General features: G+C 35.9%; 3 protein-coding genes across 22 annotated transcripts in view; 2 read left to right on the forward strand and 1 right to left on the reverse strand.

Annotated features, from left to right (window-relative positions):
• Positions 1 to 14,679, forward strand: part of ppfia4 (PTPRF interacting protein alpha 4) — a 118,755-nt gene extending 104,076 nt beyond the window's left edge. For 8 of the 19 annotated variants that reach the window (XM_051913461.1, XM_051913447.1, XM_051913453.1 and 5 more), the window contains 12 exons: positions 1,442 to 1,560; positions 1,666 to 1,747; positions 2,997 to 3,078; positions 3,269 to 3,469; positions 5,376 to 5,438; positions 5,821 to 5,847; positions 6,639 to 6,814; positions 6,899 to 6,996; positions 7,605 to 7,780; positions 7,956 to 8,024; positions 9,362 to 9,542; positions 10,017 to 12,390. In XM_051913461.1, coding sequence (XP_051769421.1) covers positions 1,442 to 1,560; positions 1,666 to 1,747; positions 2,997 to 3,078; positions 3,269 to 3,469; positions 5,376 to 5,438; positions 5,821 to 5,847; positions 6,639 to 6,814; positions 6,899 to 6,996; positions 7,605 to 7,780; positions 7,956 to 8,024; positions 9,362 to 9,542; positions 10,017 to 10,132 — 1,390 coding nt within the window. In that variant the 3' untranslated portion in view covers positions 10,133 to 12,390. Of the gene's footprint in view, positions 1 to 1,441; positions 1,561 to 1,665; positions 1,748 to 2,996; positions 3,079 to 3,268; positions 3,470 to 5,375; positions 5,439 to 5,820; positions 5,848 to 6,638; positions 6,815 to 6,898; positions 6,997 to 7,604; positions 7,781 to 7,955; positions 8,025 to 9,361; positions 9,543 to 9,791; positions 9,889 to 10,016; positions 12,391 to 12,688 lie in introns of those variants that run through there. The other 11 variants (XM_051913456.1, XM_051913463.1, XM_051913464.1 and 8 more) reach the window with 7 other exon arrangements.
• A 147-nt stretch (positions 14,680 to 14,826) lies between these two features.
• myog (myogenin) lies at positions 14,827 to 18,106 on the reverse strand. Of its 2 annotated transcripts, XM_051913479.1 has the most exons (3): positions 16,790 to 18,101; positions 15,710 to 15,815; positions 14,827 to 15,530 (listed from the first exon to the last, which is right to left on the reverse strand). In XM_051913479.1, the coding sequence occupies exons 1-3, from the start codon at positions 17,324 to 17,326 to the stop codon at positions 15,412 to 15,414; spliced, it is 762 nt and encodes a 253-aa protein (XP_051769439.1). In that variant the 5' UTR covers positions 17,327 to 18,101; the 3' UTR covers positions 14,827 to 15,411. The 2 variants fall into 2 exon arrangements, with proteins under 2 accessions (XP_051769439.1, XP_051769438.1); XM_051913478.1 differs by having other exon boundaries at positions 15,452 to 15,815; positions 16,790 to 18,106.
• Positions 18,107 to 18,624: 518 nt separating this feature from the next.
• Positions 18,625 to 22,313, forward strand: part of si:ch211-86h15.1 (uncharacterized protein LOC558435 homolog) — a 30,291-nt gene continuing 26,602 nt past the window's right edge. The window contains exon 1 of the mRNA XM_051912841.1: positions 18,625 to 19,349. Within this exon, the coding sequence (XP_051768801.1) occupies positions 19,229 to 19,349 (121 nt within the window). The 5' untranslated portion in view covers positions 18,625 to 19,228. The remainder of the gene's footprint in view (positions 19,350 to 22,313) is intronic.

Consider the following 22,313-nt stretch of genomic DNA (forward strand, 5'->3'; position numbering starts at 1 on the left):
TATCCCAACTCTTCCATAAAAAAAGATGGATGGAAACATATACTGACAGTGATTAAGGTCTCCATGCCTTGTCATTGTTTCTGTTTCTATTCAACTGTATTAGCTGACAGATCACTGTCTGCAAAACCATTTTCAGTTCCCACGTTGCTTTACTTCTCATTTGCATAAAGTTAAGTTCATTGCTTATGGGTGATTATATAATTGCAGGTACATTTGGTGTCCAAAGTCATTTATTTTTTATTATTTTAATAATTTGGTACTCAATGTCATGGTTTACCAGATGTTACAGGCCATAACAATATAATATTTTCCGTTAAAAAATGTCTTCTATAGCTGAAAATCATGATTTCCTGTTGTCCGAATTAGTCATTGTCAGTTCTGTTACTGTGAAACTCTGTTACCAAGGTAGAGTAACAGTGTTGATAGTCATGTATGTGTGTGTGAGAGAGAGGGAGAGAGAGAGTGTGTTTCTCTGTGTATGACTGTCAATTCTGTTACATACTGTCAACACTGTTACTCTACCTTGGTAACAGAGTTATCAACAGAACATCAGGAAATCATGATTTACAGCTTTATGAAACACTTTTACAGAAAATAGTATATTGTTATGGCCTGTAACATCTTGTGATCCATGACAATGACTATCAAATTATTAAAATAATTAAAAATATTTTTTAAGATTTGTTTTTTAAAAAATGTATGGAGCCCCGCACATAACATTCGGACAAAAATATCTATTTTGTGGCCACAAATTAATAATTAATTCCCTCGTTTTACTAAATCATTTTCATGGATCATAAGATGTTGTAGGTCGTAATAACAATATAATATTTTCTGTAAGAAATGTTGTATATAGCAGAAAATCATGATTTCCTGTTGTCAGAATTAGTCATTGTCAATTCTGTTACTGTCAAACTCTGTTACCAAGGGAGAGTAACATTGTTGACAGTCATGTATGTATGTGTGTGTGTGTGTGTGTGTGTGTGTGTGTGTGAGAGAGAGAGAGAGAGAGAGAGAGAGAGTGAGAGAGTGAGTATGTTTCTCTGTGTATGACTGTCAATTCTGTTGCATATTGTCAACACTGTTACTCTACCTTGGTAACAGAGTTATCAACAGGACATCAGGAAATCATGAATTACAGCTATATGAGACACTTTTTACAAAAAAATATATTATATTGTTATGGCCTATAACATCTTGTGATCCATGACAATGAGTACCAAACAATTAAAATAATTAAAAAATATAACCATTTGAAAAAATAAAAAAATAATGTCTTTGGACACCAAATGTACCTGCAATTATATAATCATCCTTATGCTTATTATGACTTCCAGTTGCTTTGTCACCACAAATCTCAGGCAGTGTGAACACCCATTATGGTGCTAAAAGTCACACAATGTCTCTCTTTTTCTCACTTTCTCCTTCTCTCTCTGCTTAGGGGCAACAAAAAGAAGGGCATAAAGTCCTCCATCGGCCGTCTCTTTGGCAAGAAGGAGAAAGCGCGTTTAGATCAGCCTCTGAGCAGGGACGGCCAGATGACACCACCTGTCATTCCAGGTACCATAAAACGAACACACGCACATATTACATGCAGGAAATGTCTCATTTTTTAATGTCTCATATACTCCTTAACTAGCTGTATTTGAATATGTTGTGACACAGATTTCGAGATGAGTATTGGAGATACCATGACCTTGAGCAAACTGGGCACACAGGCAGAGCGAGACCGCAGGATGAAGAAAAAGTAGGTCTCCCCTTCTCTGTGATTCTCACTCATACAGCTCCTTCACACTGACGCACACCAAATCACCCTGAGACATTCACTAATCTGACCTAATCCTTATTACCTAATTACACGGCTCAATTAAAGCAAATGACCAATCAATTCGATGGCAAAGTGCCATTTCCTGCAGATAAACAAGTTACAAATAACGCTTAATAGTAGGCTAATAACAGGGCCTCATTTAAGTGTACTTTACCATTCTGTCGAGTCTGTCCTCATCTCCACATCTTATCTCTGTCCCCTGACCATTAGTGTGACAGAAAAAATAGGTTTCCTAATTAGCACCTGCCATGTGGATGAGTTTGTGTGTGTCCATTCTTTGGCACTGTGCTAAGAACGAAATGTTCTTCTTGTTTGGGTGTAAAATAAGGAAAAGAAATTGGATAGCCTTTGCAGTCTAATAAAAAACAAATGATGTCAAGAGAATAGCCTGTAAGAAATACGTGTCTTGTGTAGTCACTGAAATTGAACTTAAACACAAAATTTACTCAAAATTTCACAAAAACAGTAGATGTACTTCTCATATGCTATCATTTAACCTTAAAACATTTATTCATGATTTGTTTAATATTGTATGTATATTGTAAATGTAATATTTGTTGTTTATTACTTTCTACTTAAAATGTCGGTAACCAAACAGCTGATTGACTTCCATAGTATTACAGTATTTTTTTTTCCATACTATAGAAGTCAGTGGGGCCCATCAACTGTTTGATTACCCATATTCTTCAAAATATCTTCTTTTGTGTTCAGCAGAAGAAAGAATTTCATACAGATTTGGAACAACTTGGGGTGAATAATTGATGACAGAATTTTCATTTTTTGGTGAACTGTCCCTTTAACAGGGGCTTGTGGCAAATGTGTCAATAAAGTGAACAAATATGCCCCTAAATTCAAGATACGAGGGCAAAAAATGCACAATTAAACTAAATCAAATATGACTGTGGCATTTAAAGTGAAAATTAATGAAAAGTATCGGTTGCGGCAGTGCATTTAGATCTGCTCATGTTGCATCTATTATTACTGTTTTTGATATACCAATAAATGTAGCCTTGGTGACTGGTGAGCATAAGAGCCCAAACTTTTGAATGAAAAAGGACATATATTGATCTATATCATATAAAAGCTTCATATGTTCAGACTGATGTGAGTTTGATGTCTTTGGGGTTGTATTTCCCCTTAGCTCTGACCTTTCTTTGTCTTCTAACAGGCATGAGCTGCTGGAGGATGCCAGGAGGAAAGGGCTTCCTTTTGCTCAGTGGGACGGCCCCACTGTGGTCTCCTGGCTCGAGGTACAAAGACATCAGCCACCATCCCTCCCACCGTGCAGTAATGAGCACAGCACTCATGATCTTCATGATTATAATCACACAAATCACGGGGGATTCAGATGACAATAATTACGATAATTACTTACTCGCTCTGATGATGATGGAGATAACGAAGATGCATCTTGACGGTCTTCTCTCTGACATCCTCCAGCTGTGGGTGGGCATGCCAGCTTGGTACGTGGCAGCGTGTCGTGCCAATGTGAAGAGCGGCGCCATCATGTCGGCGCTGTCGGACACGGAGATTCAGCGAGAGATCGGCATCAGTAACCCGCTGCATCGGTTGAAACTGAGACTAGCCATCCAAGAAATGGTGTCACTGACGAGTCCGTCAGCTCCTCTCACCTCACGCACAGTAAGAGCCCTGCTCTAAAACTGCTCATTTTCACACAAACAGTCTTAAACTGAAAACAAATATGAATCAAAAATTAGTCAGCACAGATCCTTTCCTTTGTCATTGTAACAATATTACATATCAGACTTATTACATTATTGGCTTATTGGTAAAATGTGACTTCTAGACAGATGCTGTGCTCATGTGGGAGTTGCTGGTTTGAATCTAGCATTAATCTTGTCCCAATCCCATTCACAAATAATTTCCTGTCAAGTCTTGACTGTCTCTTTGCTCAAGATTTGCCTCCATAGTTTTAAAATAGAGATAAATTAAAAAAAATTTTTTTTTTATTTTAATGTAATTTTTGTATCATTTTTATTTTTTCTAAAACTGTAACTTTAAAACTACATAAAAATAATTTAACATTTTGTGTAAAACAATTTATCAAATTATTTTTTATAAAATATTTAATTTTGTATTATAATTTATTTTAATTGTATGTAATTGTATCATTATTTTTATAATTTTATTTTTTATTTGCTTATTGTTTACATAAAACAATAATATTTATATAAAATTATATTAAAAAATAATTATATAAAAATAACTTAACAACATTTTTGTTTACAAATAATATATTCTATATATTTTATAAAAATATTTTATTTATTTTTATTTTAACAAACACTTTTGAAGATAAATCATTTCCTGTCATGTCTTGACTTTCTCTTTTCTCAAGATTTCCATCCATAGTTTTAAATTAGAGATGAATCCTTTATTTTATTATTTTATTTTAATGTAATTTTTGTCATTATTTTTATAATTTTTATTTTTTTATTTGCTTATTGTTTTTATCATTTATAAAAAATAATTATATAAAAACTGTGTAACTTTAAAACTACATAAAAATAATTGAATAAAAAATAATTTAACATTTTGTGTCAAAAATGTAAATACATTTTTAGCAAATTATTTTTTATAAAATATTTAATTTTGTATTATATTTTATTTTAATTTAATGTAATTTTATCATTATTTTATAATTGTATTTTTTTATTTGCTTGTTTATATAAAAGTAATATTTATATAAAATAATTATATTAAAAAAATATGTAACATTAAAACTACATAAATAATTATATAAAAATAATTTAACTTAACATTTTTGTGTACAAATAATATATTCAATATATTTTATAAAAATATTTTATTTATTTTTATTTTAACAAAAACTTTTGAAGATTTTGGTCTTTTCCCATTCAGACAGATTTAAATAGGCAGATGTACGCCTATTACATGCATAGAAAATAGCTGCCCGGGGGGCGGCTGTAACATGGCTGCCAACTGGACAGACTTGCCTTAAAGGGTTAGTTCACCCAAAAATGAAAATAATGTCATTTATTACTCATCCTCATGCCATTCCACACCCGTAAGACCTTCGTTAATCTTTGGAACACAAATTTAGATATTTTTGTTGAAATCCGATGGCTCAGTGAGGCCTCCATAGCCAGCAATGACATTTCCTCTCTCAAGGTCCATTAATGTACTAAAAACATATTTAAATCAGTTCATGTGAGTACAGTGGTTCAATATTAATATTATAAAGCGACGAGAATATTTTTGGTGCACCAAAAAAACAAAATAACGACTTATATAGTGATGGCCGATTTCAAAGCTTCGGAGCGTTGTGAATCAGCGTGTCGACATTTCAACAAAAATATCTTAATTTGCGTTCCGAAGATTAACTAAGGTTTTACGAGTGTGGAACGGCATGAGGGTGAGTAATAAATAGCATTATTTTCATTTTTGGGTGAACTTACCCTTTAAAGGAACTTTGCTGTAAACACTCACTCATAAAGGTGTTTATGACGACTATGCAATGTGTGATCATTTATCTTTGTGTTTGTGCCTATTTTTCTCCGTGCAGTCTTCCGGAAATGTGTGGGTGACTCACGAGGAGATGGAAAACATGGCAACCTCCACCAAAATGGTTAGTCCATCTGGGTGACTCCCTTGTGCCCGCGGTGCTGTGCATATGCCACGCTTCCGCAGCCCTCACAACCCCCAGCCTGCTGCCCCTGAATACACCCCCATCCCCCTCCGCCCTGCAATCTACCCAAAGAGTGCGCTTATTAAACCTTTTTGCATGTTTCTGTGTGATTTATGTCCTGTTGCTTTGCAAATTTTTTCCATATTTAACTGCATTTGCGATAGTTGTTACTTAGTAACAACCACTGATGCTGTTGCTTGGTGTGCACTTCATTTACTCTGACTGAACTGAGATCAGTGAGTTTATTTAGCTAGAGGAGCACATTGCTAACACTGTCTCCTCTGTGCTCTAACACGCTGTCACTCTGACCTTTGACTGACAGGAGAATGAGGAAGGAAGCTGGGCTCAGGTGAGAGAGCTGGCTGTCTGCCTTCCAATGACTCTTATATGTGGTTTTCACTTGCCTTTTCATTAACCATTCATTTTAAAAGTCTGTTACTGACTTTATGGTTTAAGGCTTAGAAAGAATGCATGATCTTCATATTGAATATGATTTTCAAATGGAGTTGAAAATTTGTCACAGTTTGTCACATTTATGCAGTTATACTGTATGTGGAAGGTAAAATTGGTCAAATTTGGTAGTTATGATGATATGACAGATTATATTAATTTTTAGCTGCCAAAAACACACATTTTTTTACATTGTTATTATAGTATATATTAAATAATGTATATCATAAACTATTAGTATTATTAAAATTACATTAAACTATAATATTTTTTTAAATGATTGAAATATATATATATAAAATAATTTATATAACTATAAATATTTTTATATTATATTTATAGAATAAAAATAAAAATATTAATTATAACATATGTAAATAAAATATAAACACTGCTTATTATAAATACTGTACTATATATTATAAATACATATTTTACATATAATATATTTTATTATATATTTATTTACTATATATAAATATATATTTTATATTATATATATCATATATATTTATATTTTATTATATATTATTATTATATTATATTTTATACATATTATATATTTTATAAAAGTATTTTTTTTTCTGGGTCTCTATGTAAAATCGAATTAAAATGACGGTTTAAACTAACAACCCATGTAAGATCCAGTTGACAGAGGCACAGTAGAATAATGTCTCTTTTCTTTCCCAGACGTTAGCATATGGTGACATGAACCATGAGTGGATCGGGAACGAGTGGCTGCCCAGTCTCGGCCTGCCTCAGTACCGAAGCTACTTCATGGAGTGCTTGGTGGACGCTCGTATGCTGGACCACCTTACTAAGAAAGACCTGCGGACACATCTCAAGATGGTGGACAGCTTCCACCGGTAAACTATAGCACTGATTGCTCATTTTTAACAACCGCAGTGTGAACTAGACTTTACATGCAATGATTCATTACATCCTTACAGGGCTAGTTTGCACTATGGCATCATGTGCTTAAAACGGCTGAACTATGACAGAAAGGAGTTGGAGCGAAGAAGAGATGATTTCCAACATGACATCAAAGGTATGAGTAAATTATCATTGCACTCTCTGGATTCATTACTTCTAAGTTATGAAGTGAAGAGCACTATCTAGTGGCCATACCTGTTATTTGCATTTTTGTGGCAGGAATGTACGAGGTCAACAGCTGAGCTTTTTAGTGTCAAATCCATTTAAAGGGACGGCGCCCGGCTGAACTTCAGCATAACACATGAACTTGACACAGCTGTCACAGCTTTTTAAAATCTTTCATCTTCATAGCTAAAGACACACGCACCAACTGCTTAAGACACACACACTTAAGCATATTGCGCACAGGATTGAACAAACAGAAAGCAGGCTAGCCAGCTGTGCAAAATGATCACACTCCACGTATACTGTCACCTAAACACAGATATTTGCAGTACAGTTGTAAACACAGCCCTCTTCGACGATTTGCTTCATTAATGTTTACTGCATGGGTTAGAGGTGGTCTGACCAAATTCGTTTTATATGACTCGTTGTTGTAAATTCAAAATTTTATAATATGGCTCTATAATGCAAGTAATTTGAGTCAGTTTAATTAGAAACCAATGAAGCATTTTGTGTCTAGCAGAAGTAATAGCAAATGCATGTACCGTTTGTCGCTCTCAGATACCCTGGTGTGGACCAATGATCATGTGATGCAGTGGGTTCAGAACATTGGTCTGAAGGAATACAGTAATAACCTGCTGGAAAGCGGCGTGCACGGAGCTCTCATTGCCTTAGATGAGACATTTGACTTCAGCAGCTTGGCCCTCATTCTACAGATCCCCATGCAAAACACCCAGGTGAGGACCACACAGATGTTTAAAAGCAATTTAAAGCCACTAGCTGGTCCTTAATTGCCCACCTTTCTAGGAAAGGTTGATAGCCTAACATAGAGTGATGTTCTAACATAGTGATTTTGTGGTGTAGCATACTGAGGGTCTTTCCTAAATCCTGTAACTCTGATGTGTCTTCCAGGCTAGGCAGATTCTGGACAGGGAGTTCAATAACCTCTTAGCATTGGGAACGGACCGGCGCCTGGAAGAGGTAGGTGGTGATTTGGATTCTGGTTGGATTTCAGCTAAAATTCATGGAATTTTCCAGGTCATCTGAAGTAACACTCTGCAGTGGAGCTGGAAATGCACTGCAGTCCACTTGTGTTTGTTTTGTTATGAACCCAAAAGCATGTAACTAAAGATTGTCATGGTAATATATAACGTTTTTTTTTTTTTTTTTTTACTGTAGTCTTTTGAATGGAGAAATAATGATTCAGGTGCAAAATGTTGACCAGAGCTGCTAACGCACTAAGAACGGCACTGTCACGATTTACCTGTTACTTTGTCAGCGCTGGTCAGGATGGATCAATCACAATCATTTATGATTTCAGGATAAGGCATCTTATTTAGTAATTTTATAGAAATGATGGGGTGGATTTTTTATTTATGTCCGGTACCAATCATTTTATTTAATATATTTCAACAATTGTCTTTTTTTAGTGTACAAATGTCTACAGTGAGGCAAAAAAAAAAAAAACATCTTGAGATTTGAATACAGCTCACCAAAAGATTAAGTTTGTTAAAATGAAACAGAAACATAAAATAGGAAAAAATAATTATTTTATCATTTTATTTTATTCATTTTATCTGTGTAATAGCTTTTTCAAAGTGAAACAGAAACATAAAATACATATATTTATTCATTTATTTTGTTTATTTTATCTGTGTAACATGTTTTTCAAAGTGAAACAGAAACACAAAATATTTATTCATTTTGTTTATTGTATCTGTGAAACATCTTTTTCAAAGTAAAACAGAAACCTAAAATATAAATATTTGTTTATTTTGTTTATTTTATCAGTGTAACAGCTTTTTTAAAGTGAAACAGAAACATAAAATAAAAATATTTATTAATTTATTTTGTTTATTTTATCTGTGTAACATCTTTTTCAAAGTAAAACAGAAACATAAAATATAAATATTCGTTTATTTTGTTTATTGTATCAGTGTAACAGCTTTATAAAGTGAAACATAAACATAAAATAAAAATATTTCTTCATTTATTTTGTTTATTTTATCAGTGTAACAGCCTTTTCAGAGTGAAACGGAATCATGATTTTAAAATGGCAAATAGTTGCTTTTACATTTGTGAGCTGGGAGTGCATGTCTGCAGCCAGACCCTTCTGCAGAAATAGCCAGGAATGCTCTGCTCATCATTAACGTTGACATTTGTTGCCCATAGAATGAGGAAATTAGCTAAAGCTTTTAAATCATTGTGCTGTCATATTCATTCTCTGTTGCCATATTTGAAATAATACGGATGTTGGTGCAGTCATACTTTTGGACAACATCTGAACCCAGTTGTTATGATGTCATCCTTTTCAACAGTGTGATGACAAGTCATTCCGAAGGTCTCCATCGTGGCGTAAGCGCTTCAGGCCGAGGGATGGCCAGGGTCTGGGTATGATGCCTGGGTCCATAGAGACTCTTCCCGCTGGCTTCCGGCTCAACACCATGTCCATTCCCCACTCCATGGCTGCTGTGCCCAAGAAACAGCTGCAACCAGAAGGTAGAAAGGGGGGCAGGGTGTTGTACAAGGGTGAAATGAGTTCAGCACGTTGCTTTTTAATGATTGCAGTACAGTACTAACAAGTAGTGCCTTCTCTTTTACAGTATGTCTTACAACACTAATTGCAAAACATGTATGCATATTGACGGTGAAAGCATGTGTTAAAGTAACTAATATTAATGGCACAGGTCGGGGTCCTTCAGTTTATGTCATTGCATGTTTTCTCCCCTCTGTGTCTCTGTGGTTCAGCAGCCGGTCCCCCGGCCCCGCAGAGACTAGACCCCTCAGCTGTCAGGACTTACTCCTGCTAACTTGCTTTTACTAATCACTGCACTCACACTAACAGGTAAGCTGTTCACTTCATCCTCTCATCTATAAACTCTGATGGCTCAGTAAGAGATGTTTAACACCATCTCCTAACCAGATGCAATGCGATAAGATTCCAGCGTCAAGCAATTTGTCTATCCCCACTAGACATGACACGACTACAAGAAATCAATCAAAAATCACAGCCAATCAGAAGAGCGCACTGCACTCACAGCAAAATGGATAAGTACATAATCAAATTCATAAATATTACACCATTTTAACATTGTTAAAAATACATACTGAGTGACTGATACAATCTTTGTCAAGGAATACACTTGTTTGATTGCATTAAGTTTAAACAGTTCTGTTTTCTTTAATTTATTTTCAAAATCTGAGGTGAATTATCCATCGTCACTTTCAGTATGGCTATAACGGTCATGCAGAATGATATTCAAACTCACATTAAATTCTTTTAACATTAAATAAAGCACATAATCGGTACCTGAGATTATCATTGTCATACTTTTTATGCTGTTGTTCTAGCCACAGCGTCTCAGAAAAATTAGAAACTGTTTCTAAAATAGAATCGTTGAATATCGCCGTTGAAGCTGGTTTGGATAAAAACTAAACTAAAACATTTTACTGCATGACGCAGCGTTGCGTCACATCTGGTTTGGTAATGATGCTCAGATTTTTTGCGTGGCTTTTTTTTTTTTTTGTACATGAATGGTCAGTTTCTTTTCAAGTGCTTGAATTCAAAACATAAACAAAGCAAAGTAGCGTAAACTTCTATAAAACAGAATTGAATAAAAGTTTAAAATGAAAGTTCATATAATCCTGTAAACACTCTAGGAACTGACATTTATATATGAAGTACTGATTGCAATGGATTATTGCCCTCCATTATTTTATTTCAATTTTCATTGTCCTTTCATTATGTATTCAGTGTCATGGATTATATGAACATGTGAACTAATGACCTTTTCTCTCTTTACATGATTTAATCAAGTATATATTTAATTTGTGTGTTGGGGCATTAAAATGTGTCACATTTTATAATTATGATTTTATAATTATTAAATTGTTGAAGTGTTGTTCTGGGTTTGATTCGCTCAAGTTACGCTCAATTGTCAGAATTTGTAGCATAATGTTGAAAAACTATTTCAAAGCAGAATAAGGATCCGTTTACACAGAACACTTTTTTTGCTTTTCTCTGCGCTGCATTTCCATTGTTTTTCTATGTAAACATGCTCTAGGCCCTGTTTACACCTGGTATTAACATGCTTTTGGTTGATCGGATCACAAGTGGACGACGCTAAATACAGGTGGTGTAAAGCGTTTTGAGCTTGTCCACTTTCAACCGCTTCCAGAGGTAGTCGAAAACTCATCCAACCAGATTGCTTTCGTAGTGTAGACGTGGTTCATGTGGTCGAACGCATTCGAACAGCCACAAAAGGCTGCCTACTGTCTGCCTACTGACCACATGTAAATATTATTGGAAGCACACTAGCCAGAGGATATTTAAACTTTGTAGGCTGAAGACCCAAGTTTGGTTTGAAGACGAAAAAACATACCAAGCACAATGTTCTCTCACCACTCCTGATTTCTAACATGCACTCACAGCGTTCAGCGTCGTCTTGCGGCTGTCAGAGCATAAACGAAAGCTGCTGCTCTCCGTATGTTTTTCCGTTGTCTCCGGTCGTGCTAATATGCGCAAGCTTATTTTCTCCATTAGATCAAAAGATTTGAAAAAACCCATACATTTACCTGCCCATAGACCCTCCCCTCGAAGAAATCAGGACAGAAGTGGTTGAAAGTGGACAAAAGAGACAAATTAAAACACCAGGTGTAAACGGGTACGTGTCTCCACCGTCTACTTGTGATCCGAGCGACCAAAATGCATCTTAATTCTAGGTGTAAACAGCGCCCTAGATGGACATGTTTGACATGTTTGACTCATATCTTTTGCACCATCTCGCGGATAGCAAGCTGTTCTAAGATGTGGCACTCAAATTAAAAGACTTTTGAACTTTAAAAAAAGCAGAATAACTTATTGGTTATTCACACAGAATGCATTTTTGCTCTCCACTGCGCTGCTTTACCATTGTGTTTCTATGTAAATGTAGGCACAATGACTACGCATATTGACAGTTTGACTGTTACCCTTGCATCTTTTGTAGCATCTGCCGCATTGCACATAAAAATTTGTTTTAGAGCATAAACATGTTGTTTAACTTTTAAAAAATGCATCTCTAGATTTTGCGTCATTTTTACATCTTACATTTTTAAATGCAAAAACATGCTTTGTCTGAATGGCCCCTAACACACTTAGGGCAGTTCATCCACAATATATTTTTGCATTCCACTGTGCTGCTTTTCCATTTTTTATATGTAAACAAACAGACAGACATGTGACCTTTTATTTTTAGTTGCGTCTTGCATATGATACAGCATTCTGAAAAAAATGGTGTCCAACTTTTATATAAAAAAAAAAGGTTCTCTAGACCTTGCGTTTTTTTTTTTTTTTTTTTCACTTCCCTCCATCTCACTTAAAAGATGAATGTTAAGTTGATAATTTTTTAAAGCACTTGCATGAATTCTTCCGTAAAATAACTTCTATTTACTCGTCATTGACATGATAATTTTTAGGTGTTGCCAGTAAACCAACAGAGGCATGATATCAGGTAAAGAAGTAGCTGACATCTTGTGTTTATATTGTCTATGACTGCTTTTTTATCGCATGACATGCTCAAACCCGGAACAAACTGTTTTTAATACCTCAGAAATATAATTTTGATGATTTTTTTGTGGTTTTTATCTTCTCATTTCCCTGCCAGTGCATTCCCACTACCTGTACGGACACATGCTTGCGGCCTTTCGAGAATGAAATATGCCAAAATCTGGGGACACCTTGAAAAGATGAGGGAAGGGTTAACCTCCGCCCCTCCCCTGTCCTGAACCACACCAGAGCTTTCTTGGACACCGTGCAATAGAGGGGGACAGAAAGACGAATTTTGAACTCTTGAAACGCATTGCAGCCGTAAAGGAGAAATCTCGTCATATCAGTCGTTTCCCAGTAATCCCGGTTATATAGTCTTTGTGGTGGTCGTACTTAACTGGTGTACTTGACCCTGTAGTCTGTCAGTGCTAGTCTGCTCCTTTTGGGTGTGCCATTGGCATTTTACTGTATAAGGCTTTCTTCCCTTTGGTTATGCAAACTATTAATCAACGTCTATGTATATATGAAAAACAGAAAATTATGCTATTATGTTTTTTATGGAAATATATATCAGACTTGTATATCGAGATGAATATATCATTATTATATGAATTTTAAAGTCTCAGTTGTGACTGTTTCCTGTCGGTTAGACAGCTTTGTCTGCTAGAAAGGGTGTTACACTTGTAGTCGGTGTCTTACACCAGTGGTGACTGGAGAAACGTGTGTTTGTGTTCACATCAGCAGTGCTTATCCACGTAGAGTTTCGGTCCACACACTTCCGGGACATCGAGATCGCATGAAGCCATGATGCTAAATATTGTCAAGCATCAGGGAAAGCAATAGACTTCAGTTCACTTAGCATCAGGAGAAAAAAAAAAAAAAGATTTCCAGCACGTAGGACCTGCAAAAGAACATATGATCTCTTTTGGTGCCACCACGTGAAATTGAACCACCACGAGAGCAAATGTTTCTTGAGGTACCTACCTACCAAACCAGTTATGAGTGCGTTGGGCATTTCTTCATTTTTTTAAGACAATATTTTCTGTATAATTCACAGGATGTATCGTGCTATCGTGGCAGCTACTGTACTGTGTGTGAAAACGTGTGTATGTGTATTTTAAGTGTTACACAATGCTGACAAATCATGTTCTTACTTTAAGAAGTGCTCTCTATTAAAAAAAAAAAAAGTATTAATATAAGTGACTGTTTTTTCATTTTATACACAAAAAAAATCATCATTCTTAATATCATTTTAAATGAATGAATGATGATTAAGTCTTGTTTGTGCTGTGTGGGTCACTGTTGGCATTGGGGCGTCCGGTGGAGCATGCATGCCACTAAACTTGACAATCACAGTAGCATCTATTGCCTCTCTTTCTCGCTCTCAATCATCATTATCACAGATCTAAAGGAATATATCACCACTCAAACACTTGAACTTGAAATCCTGTGGTGTGCTGCTCTTTTTTTAAGCCTCGGTCTGCCAATTGTGCCTAGCCTCTCACAGCCAATTTAGTTGTTTCTGCTTCATTTTAAATGCCTCTTTAATGTTCAGCACGCTCGCTGAATATCTATTTGATCCTTTAGTGGCTTGCTAAAAAAATGCCTTGACGAGGACCAAGCGTTAGTACAATGCCGAGACGTTTTCCTGATGCGACAGTGGTGGAGTAACTGAAGCCTCTTGCTTTGCAGCGTGTTCTTCTGTGATGGTCGTTTTTACGCTAATTTGTTTCTGTAGCTCTTGACAGTAATGTGAACTGTAAACAGGTGCAGGTCTCTCTCTCTCTCTCTCTCTCTAGCTCTTTCTCTCTCTAGCTCTTTCTCTCTCTAGCTCTTTCTCTTTTGTGTGCATGTCAGGTTTAATGTGTGTGTAAATAGCTGATTTATGTATATAATTCTGTATAGAGTAGATGCAGATTCCACATAAAGCATGTGGTTGAACAAGTGAGAATTTTTCTTTTATTGTGATATTTGTTTTAGTACTGGTCAGAGTTTTTTTTCTTTTTTCTTTTTTTCTTTTCACTTTAAATGTAAAAAGCTGTCATAAATAATTATATATGAATATATAAAATAAATATTTACCTTATGTATTATAAATCATTTTATGTATTTTTGGGTTGTTGTTTTTTTTTTGTTTTTGTTTTTTTTTTGCACACAAGCCTAAACTGAAGCATATTTTAGCAATGAATGGGAATGCTGGGAAAGTACTTTCCAACAAAAAGATAAATTTGATGATTAAATCAGCCAAAGAAAGAAGAAAATAGTATTTTTAGAGGACGGAAAATAGGATTAGAAATGAATATATACAAATACACAACAATCTTTATTATAAAAGTCCAAATAAGTTATTCCAAACACACAGAAAAAATACAAAATAAAATAACAAAACCACTCTGTAGAAAATAGGAACATATTTACATGACTGGCATTAGGAACTAGTTTAAATTAAGCAGAAATTGGTCAAAACCAGAAGTAAAACATTGGACCCACAAATGTTTTTGTTGGTAAGCATAAAGCACACACAAACAGAATGAAAAAATAAAGGAATTGAGAGGAAAAAAAGGACAAATTATGAAAATATGATTTACCCAGCCTGACTGTCTTAAGTTTCAGCAGGAATTAGGCTGATCTGAAATTCGTTCTTATTCCACAATCTCTTCCATAGGGATAAGAAACATTTGGAAATATAATCATATGGACCTCAAGATTTGTCTGGAAATTAAGCCCCCAAGGCTTTTATGACTTTTTAAAAGGTTCTTCATTCACCTTGGGTGTCGTAGATAGTGCTGTTATGGTCGGTGAAAGGTGATCTGAACTTAACGGTAGGTTCACCCTCCTCATTTATTTGCTTATGTCCACTGTATAGGGCACTGGAGTCACCTCTGTTCCTGTAATGCTGTCCACAATAGAGGTCAGAGACCTCAGGTTGGTCTGCTCTGAGGAGTCGTCATTCAGGAGATCTGAGGAAATTACAGTTGAAAACACTGTCACATGTTTGCGTTTGTCGTTCAAACCTCAAAAATAAGGAAATTTGTAGCTTTGACAATACGGTTTGAAATAAGTTTTCTTGATGCATTATTTGTGTTAAATTGATCCTTCATATTTGTCAGGCTAGTTAGTGTAGGTGTGGTGGTCTTACCCTCGTGGGTGGAGCTGTAGACGGGGGCGCAGTGCTCCGACGCACTGCTCCACTCTGGACTGCTGGAGCAGGTGCTACCAGAGCCCTGCTCGCTGGAGGACGACACCTGTTACACACAAACACACACACACACACACACACTACTGTCAGTCACATCACCAGTTACCACACCCGACCATGGGACCCCAACACCCTCACAACCATCATAAGCCACACGGCAACCTATTATCTGCCTTTACACATTTGATTGAACATTTTGGTCACACTTTAGATTACGGTCCAATTCTCACTATTAACTATCTATTAACTTTTGCCCTAAATAAACTCCTAATTACTGCTTATTAATAGTTAGTAAGGTAGTTATTAAGTTTAGGTATTGGGTATGATTAAGGTGTGAAGAAAATGGCCATGCAGAATAAGTCATTAATATGTGCTTTATAAGTACTAATAAACAGCCAATATTCTAGAAATATGCATACTAATAAGCAACTAGTTGAAAGTGAGAATTGGACTTTGAAGTTGAAACATGCAAACTACTGACTTAATTTTTATAATATTTAATGTACATAAAATGTATTTATTTTTTTTAATTTAATTTTTCAATTTTAACTTTTATTGGAATTTTTTTTTTTTTTTTTTTGGCAATGCATGCTGCACTCAAGGTTGTATTTAGTCTTTGATTTAAAATGTAATTTATCTTTTTATTTTAATTTAAATAATAAAAAAACTAGTTATTTATTGCAATGCAAGCTGCATTTAAGGCTGTATTTAGCCTTCAATTTAAAATGCAATTTAATTTATTAGTTTTTATTTAATTTAAATGAAAAACTAACTTTTTCTGCAATGCATACAGCTTTAAGGGCTCTTTTTTAGAGAAAGGTCTTTTAGTTTTTTACAATAGAAAAATCAGGTAATTAAATTCCCACTAAACTGTACAATGTCAAGAGTCCCCACTTAATTAATATGAAGCATTTTCCAATAACTTTTGCAGGTTTTGGACGTATAGTCCTGCTTGACAGCATAGAAGTCATTGAAAAATCCTACCATACACCTGCCCCTGATCCCCCAAGCTTCACTTACCCCTTGAGGAGCTGCAGCTCTGTAATGCAGGTTTCCTTGCTCATGTTCCTGCTGGTTGAGAGAGCTGACCAACGCTTGCAGTCTCTCGATGTACTGGATGGCGCTGCGCAGGATTTCCACCTTAGGCAGCCTCTGGTTGGGATTCATGAGCGTGCTCCTCTTAAGAGCCTCAAAGGCCTCGTTGACCTTCTTCAACCTCCTCTTCTCCCTCAGTGTGGCGGCTTTCCGTCGGTCCATGGTCACCGACTTGCGCTTACACACCTTGCAGGCCCAAGGCAGACACTGACCCGGACAGTGCTGCTGCTCCTGGTGAGGAGACATGGACAGACCGAGGCTAGATGATGGAGACGGTTTGTCCTCCAACCCCACTCCATTAGACAGCAGCCGTCCGTCTCCACACAAGCCCATCATGGAGCTTCTGTCCTGATATCCTGCTTGGTCAAAGCCTCCTGTCAGCCTGGTTTGGAAGAAGTTATCGCCGCCTTCGTAAAAACGCTGGTCTGCGAAGAAGTAGGGGTTGGTCTCGAAAAGCTCCATGTCTTGCTGGAATTAGAGTCCACCGGCTCTGCTGTGTCTTCTCTGAAAGCGTTATAGGTCCTTTACGGTCCTTGCGAGCGTGTGTGGGTGTTTCCCCCGGAGCTGAGCTCGTGCTGAAGAAGATCTGTGGACGACAACTGCTCCACACCAACTGCAGTGGTGGCATTTAAACTCTCTGCCTGGTGTTAGATCAGTAGGTTAAATATAGCCAGGGCTCTGAGAAACCTGACCCTGCGTTTAGCTGTTGCCACACATCTAAACTTTACATCTCTTTTCATTCCCCAATCTTCTGGGGATTTGGGACCGGTTTGCTTCAAGAACGGCGTCAGGCCGCTGTTGAAAGTCCAGGAACATGATCTGGGTGCTGTGGAAATCAAACAGACTACAGGAGATATGAAAGATCCACTATGGCTCCTTAATTAACCGATTTAAATCCTTGTCAGACAGTATCACCTTCTCTTCTAAAGCAGTAAAATGTCTCATTACTTTTATGTATTATTAACAGTTCATAGTTTCTATAGCTTTGCTGGAGCATTTCCTTATTGACGGTAAACTTTAGAAAAGTTTAAGATAAATGGGAAACTTTAGAAAATCTTCTGGTTTTATTTTTATACTTATTTTTATGACTGTTTCAGAGACAATAAATGCAATTAATATAACTGCAAATATAATCAAAATGCAATAAATAATATTGTAAAAATAGAATAATAAGTAGAATATATTAATATATAACAATAAATGTAAAATAAAATGTAAAAAAACACAACAATATTAATTAGTTTTATATATAAAATATTACTGTAAATTTTCTGGTTTATATATAAACGAAAACCAGTGAATTTATAGTTTCCAGTTTAACTGCTGACCATTTTCTCAATCTTTGCCCAATCAGCAATAATTTTTATAATAATAATAATAAATGCATTTTAATATATTATAAAACATAATTATGATATATTATTATAAATATATAATTGTTATTAGTATTATATATTCTTAACATTATTATATTAATATTATTAATATAATAATGTTAAGAATATATAATAATAATACATATATTAATATATAAAATGATAATCTTCTCAATCTTATAATTTTCTGTAAATAATAATAATGATAATGATAATAATAAATACTAAATTTTAATATATTATAGGAATATAAATTTTTTTTTAAATATTTAAAATTATATTCTCAATCTTTGTCCAATTAACTCAATTTGCTGTTAATAACAATAATAAATATTATTTTAATATAGAATAAAATATAATTAATAAATACATTGATATTTTTAATATTTAAAATGATTATGTTCACAATCTTTTCACCTATTAACACTTTATTTATTTGTTTATTTATTTTTGCTGCATGTTTCTCTTGAAATCTTTGTGGTAGCTACTGTGTCTATACGTTTACCTGTAATGTCTGTCATTGGTAGACCTTCTTTGTCCCTGACCCCCAAAAGTGAGGTAGGCTCTCCGGACGTTGGAAATCCCTAATGGGCTTGTCTGGGCTCACAGCTCACATGCTAATTCGGAAGAGCTTCCGCTATGTTCCCTAATGAATCCACAGGCTTATTTATGGTTACTGACACACCACAGCTATTCAAGGTTCATGTAGTACATGGTGAAGGGGATTTTTCACTATGATATTTTCCCTGAGTGACAGTATGTGGAACACTTCTACAATGTCACTGGTGAAAGAGTCCCTCAAATACTGGTGACTGTGAAGCGGAGACCTGTTTCAGAACTTAAAGGTACCTTCTTGTCCAGCACAGGTCCGAAACGGGAAACCCCGTGGTGCTCTCTCTCTCGTCATGGTAACCCAAGCCTCCATCCTTGGCAGGATTAGGAGGCTGTGCAGTTGGCTGTCAGGTTAAAATGTGATGGATGATCACTGATGGTTGAGGAGCACAATGGGGCCTCTGTGGCTGTCCAGGCTGCAGGGGAGCAGTGTGTTGGAGTCATTCACCCCGGACCTTCTCTCAGTCCTACTGTCAGCAGAAACGGAGGATGGCAGGGTGACAGCTCCACACATCCACACACACACACACGTGTCATGTTTTATTGTCTTTTCACAGACAATGTTTTTTATACTGTACAAATATATTCTATCCCCTAACCATACCCCTAAACACAACCCTCACAGAAAACTTTTTGCATTTTTACATTTTCAAAAAACAATTTAGTATGATTTATAAGCCGTTTTCATCATGGGGACCAAAAAATGTGATTTCATCCACACAACGAAGGGTTTACCAGGATCACACACACACACACACACACCACCCAGGAACTCTTCCTGAAGAGGAAAGCACTTTCTCAGCATTTTAGTAAAGAGGTCAGGTTACCAGTGATAAAACAGTTGTCTTGTTCGAAAGGTGTTCACACTGGCATTATATGGTTTTAAAAAACAACACAATCACAATTATCAAATAATTATTAAGAAAGTTTCAATGTAATGACTCTAAATATGTGGGGTAACTATCCAGTATTTTTTTTTTTTTTTTTTTTTTTTTTACACCTTGAATACATGATCTTAATCATTATTTTCAAACATAATTTTATAAATGCATTTTTCAAGATATTTTTTTCCCCCCAATAATCATAACTAATGCTTCATAAATGTCATTACATTTTCGGTTAGTCGCACCACATGACATTTCACAACCTAAACTAACCTTTCCTTATCATTAAAAGTAATCTTTTTGCCAGCTTGTGGACAATATTTGGCAACCACATGCAATATCTTAGCATTGTGAAAGCAAATTTTGCACGTGCAAGAATCTCGCATATTGCAGAAAATGTCAATCTAGATTAAAGGGATAGTTCACCCAAAAATGAAAATTCTGTCATCACCTCCCCCTCAAGTTGTTCCAAATCTGTATAAATTTCTTTGTTCTGCTCTACACAAAGGAAGATATTTGGAAGAATGTTTGTAACCAAGCAGATCTCACCCCCCATTGACTAGGAAAAGAATATACAATGATAGTCAATGGTGGGCGAGATCTGCTTGGTTACAAACATTCTTCCAAATATCTTCCTTTGTGTACAGCAGAACAAATAAATTTATACAGGTTTTGGAACAACTTGAGGGGGAGTAAATGATAACAGAGTTTCCATTTTTGGGTGAACTATCCCTTTAACCTTTATATTAGGTTAAAAATGCAGTTATGATCATGGCCAGCATCAAACTGACCCTCATTGGATTTAATACAATTGACCAAAAATGACACTACAGGGGGAAAAAAATATGATTTTTTGTTTTTGGCATTTTTGCCTGTTATTATGAGTATGCAGACAGGAAGCAAAGTGGAAGAGAGAGAGAGGGATGGGTTCAGGAAAGATTCACGAGCCAGGACTCGAACTCGGGTGCGCAACAGCGCTATATGTCAGTGCTGCCCACGAGGCTATCGGCGCAGACTAACAACAGTTTTTAAACACTTCATAAACAGCATTATAACTATTTTGTAACATATTTGTATTATTATTATTTGGGTCTGTGCAGCTACCTGTGCTGCTTTTGTGTCTCTGTGAATTGGCTGATTAATTGCCATTTTATTCACAATATCTAAGTTTTAAAACTCTTAAACAAGGTAACAATCACCATGCAATCAATTACTTTCGTAATATGACTTTACCTACTTAAAGTCACAATGAACCGTTTCAAGTTCAAGTGTCCCTGACTACCAGCAAGCACGCTAGAAACACAGGTTTATCATGGGGGATTGAGTAGATCCTCAACCAGACAGATGATATCAGTCTATTTGAGTGGGTCTTAGGTGTAAGGCGACATGGTGTGCTGCCCTGTCACTGAAAACAGTGCGCCACTTCTCTTCACTGACAAGCAGCAGCACATTGCAGGACAGCTGGCAGAAAGGGAGGAGGAGAAAGGGGGAATTGGCTTCTTGTGAAGAAATGCCCAGAACGTGGCTGCATTAGCCATGGAATGCTCACTCTTCACTCATATTTGGCTCTCAAACCCTAGAAAGATATTATGAGCTCTGTTATTGCTTTTAGGAGAGAGAGTAGCGACTGGAACAGATGCTTGGATCCTCTGGACCGCATGCAGCGTTGAGCAGGCCTAGCAACAGGTTCAAGTCTTTTGTCAGGGACTCTCTCTCTTTTCAAACACCTCTGTTATGACTTCTAAGCATGCCTTATCAAATGCAGCGGCCCCAAAAAGTGTTTGGACACTTAAGATATACTTAAAAATGTATGACTGTGATTGCATTAGATAACAAAATATCAAAGCAAATAGCATTTATGTTACAGAAGGACAACAAACTGAAATAAAAGAAGTATGTTGAAATTACTTAAACTAAGATGGAAATAGAAATAAAATAAAAAAACTAAAAATGACAAAAGCACATATTAAAACTTAAACTAAAATTAAAAAGGCTCATTTAAAATATGAATAAACACTATAATAGTGTATAAATAATACTAAAATAGCACTGACCGGTACCTGTGTTTTTACTGTCTTTAGGGCCCTCGGTCAGAAGGAAACAGTAGTGGACAGGGCCTTACAATACGATAGTCACTGGTCTCTTTTATCAGGTTATAATCCTCTACAACAAACAGAATGGAAAGCATGTGCGTGTGCAGCTGTCGGTGTCTTAGTGCAAGTGGTGTCATGTTAAGTCACAGGAATGACCCTGGCTCTCTGAGCACCATGACTGCCTCACCCCTCAGTGGCACGCTACTCACTGTTAGTAAATGCCTCTCTCCAAGAGACCACAAACAAATTTGCCTCACTGTTAGAGCGGAAAGAAGAATACCGCATAAAAACGATTTGGTGGATTCAGTCTTTTTTAAAAACACCTCGTGTTTTAGGAAGAGAGAGACGGTCCAATTTAACCTTCATATTCTGTTGTGATCGACTGTACTGTTATGATGTTTGGGGTCTCTGAGAGAATGTACAAATATGTGTAAAAATAATAGTAATTTTGAAATTAGACTTTTTAGGCTATGAATATGTTAGC

Source organism: Ctenopharyngodon idella, chromosome 11 (assembly GCF_019924925.1).
Source record: "Ctenopharyngodon idella isolate HZGC_01 chromosome 11, HZGC01, whole genome shotgun sequence".
In the NCBI taxonomy this organism is placed as follows: domain Eukaryota; kingdom Metazoa; phylum Chordata; class Actinopteri; order Cypriniformes; family Xenocyprididae; genus Ctenopharyngodon; species Ctenopharyngodon idella.

Bases quoted from the DNA above. Each gene is read 5' to 3' on its own strand.
- myog (XM_051913478.1), bottom strand. From the start codon at position 17,326: ATGGAGCTTTTCGAGACCAACCCCTACTTCTTCGCAGACCAGCGTTTT. The intron at 15,816-16,789 runs GTAAGTGAAGCT...TGTGTGTAACAG, and splicing joins GAGCTGCAGCTCCTCAAGGG to GTGTCGTCCTCCAGCGAGCA.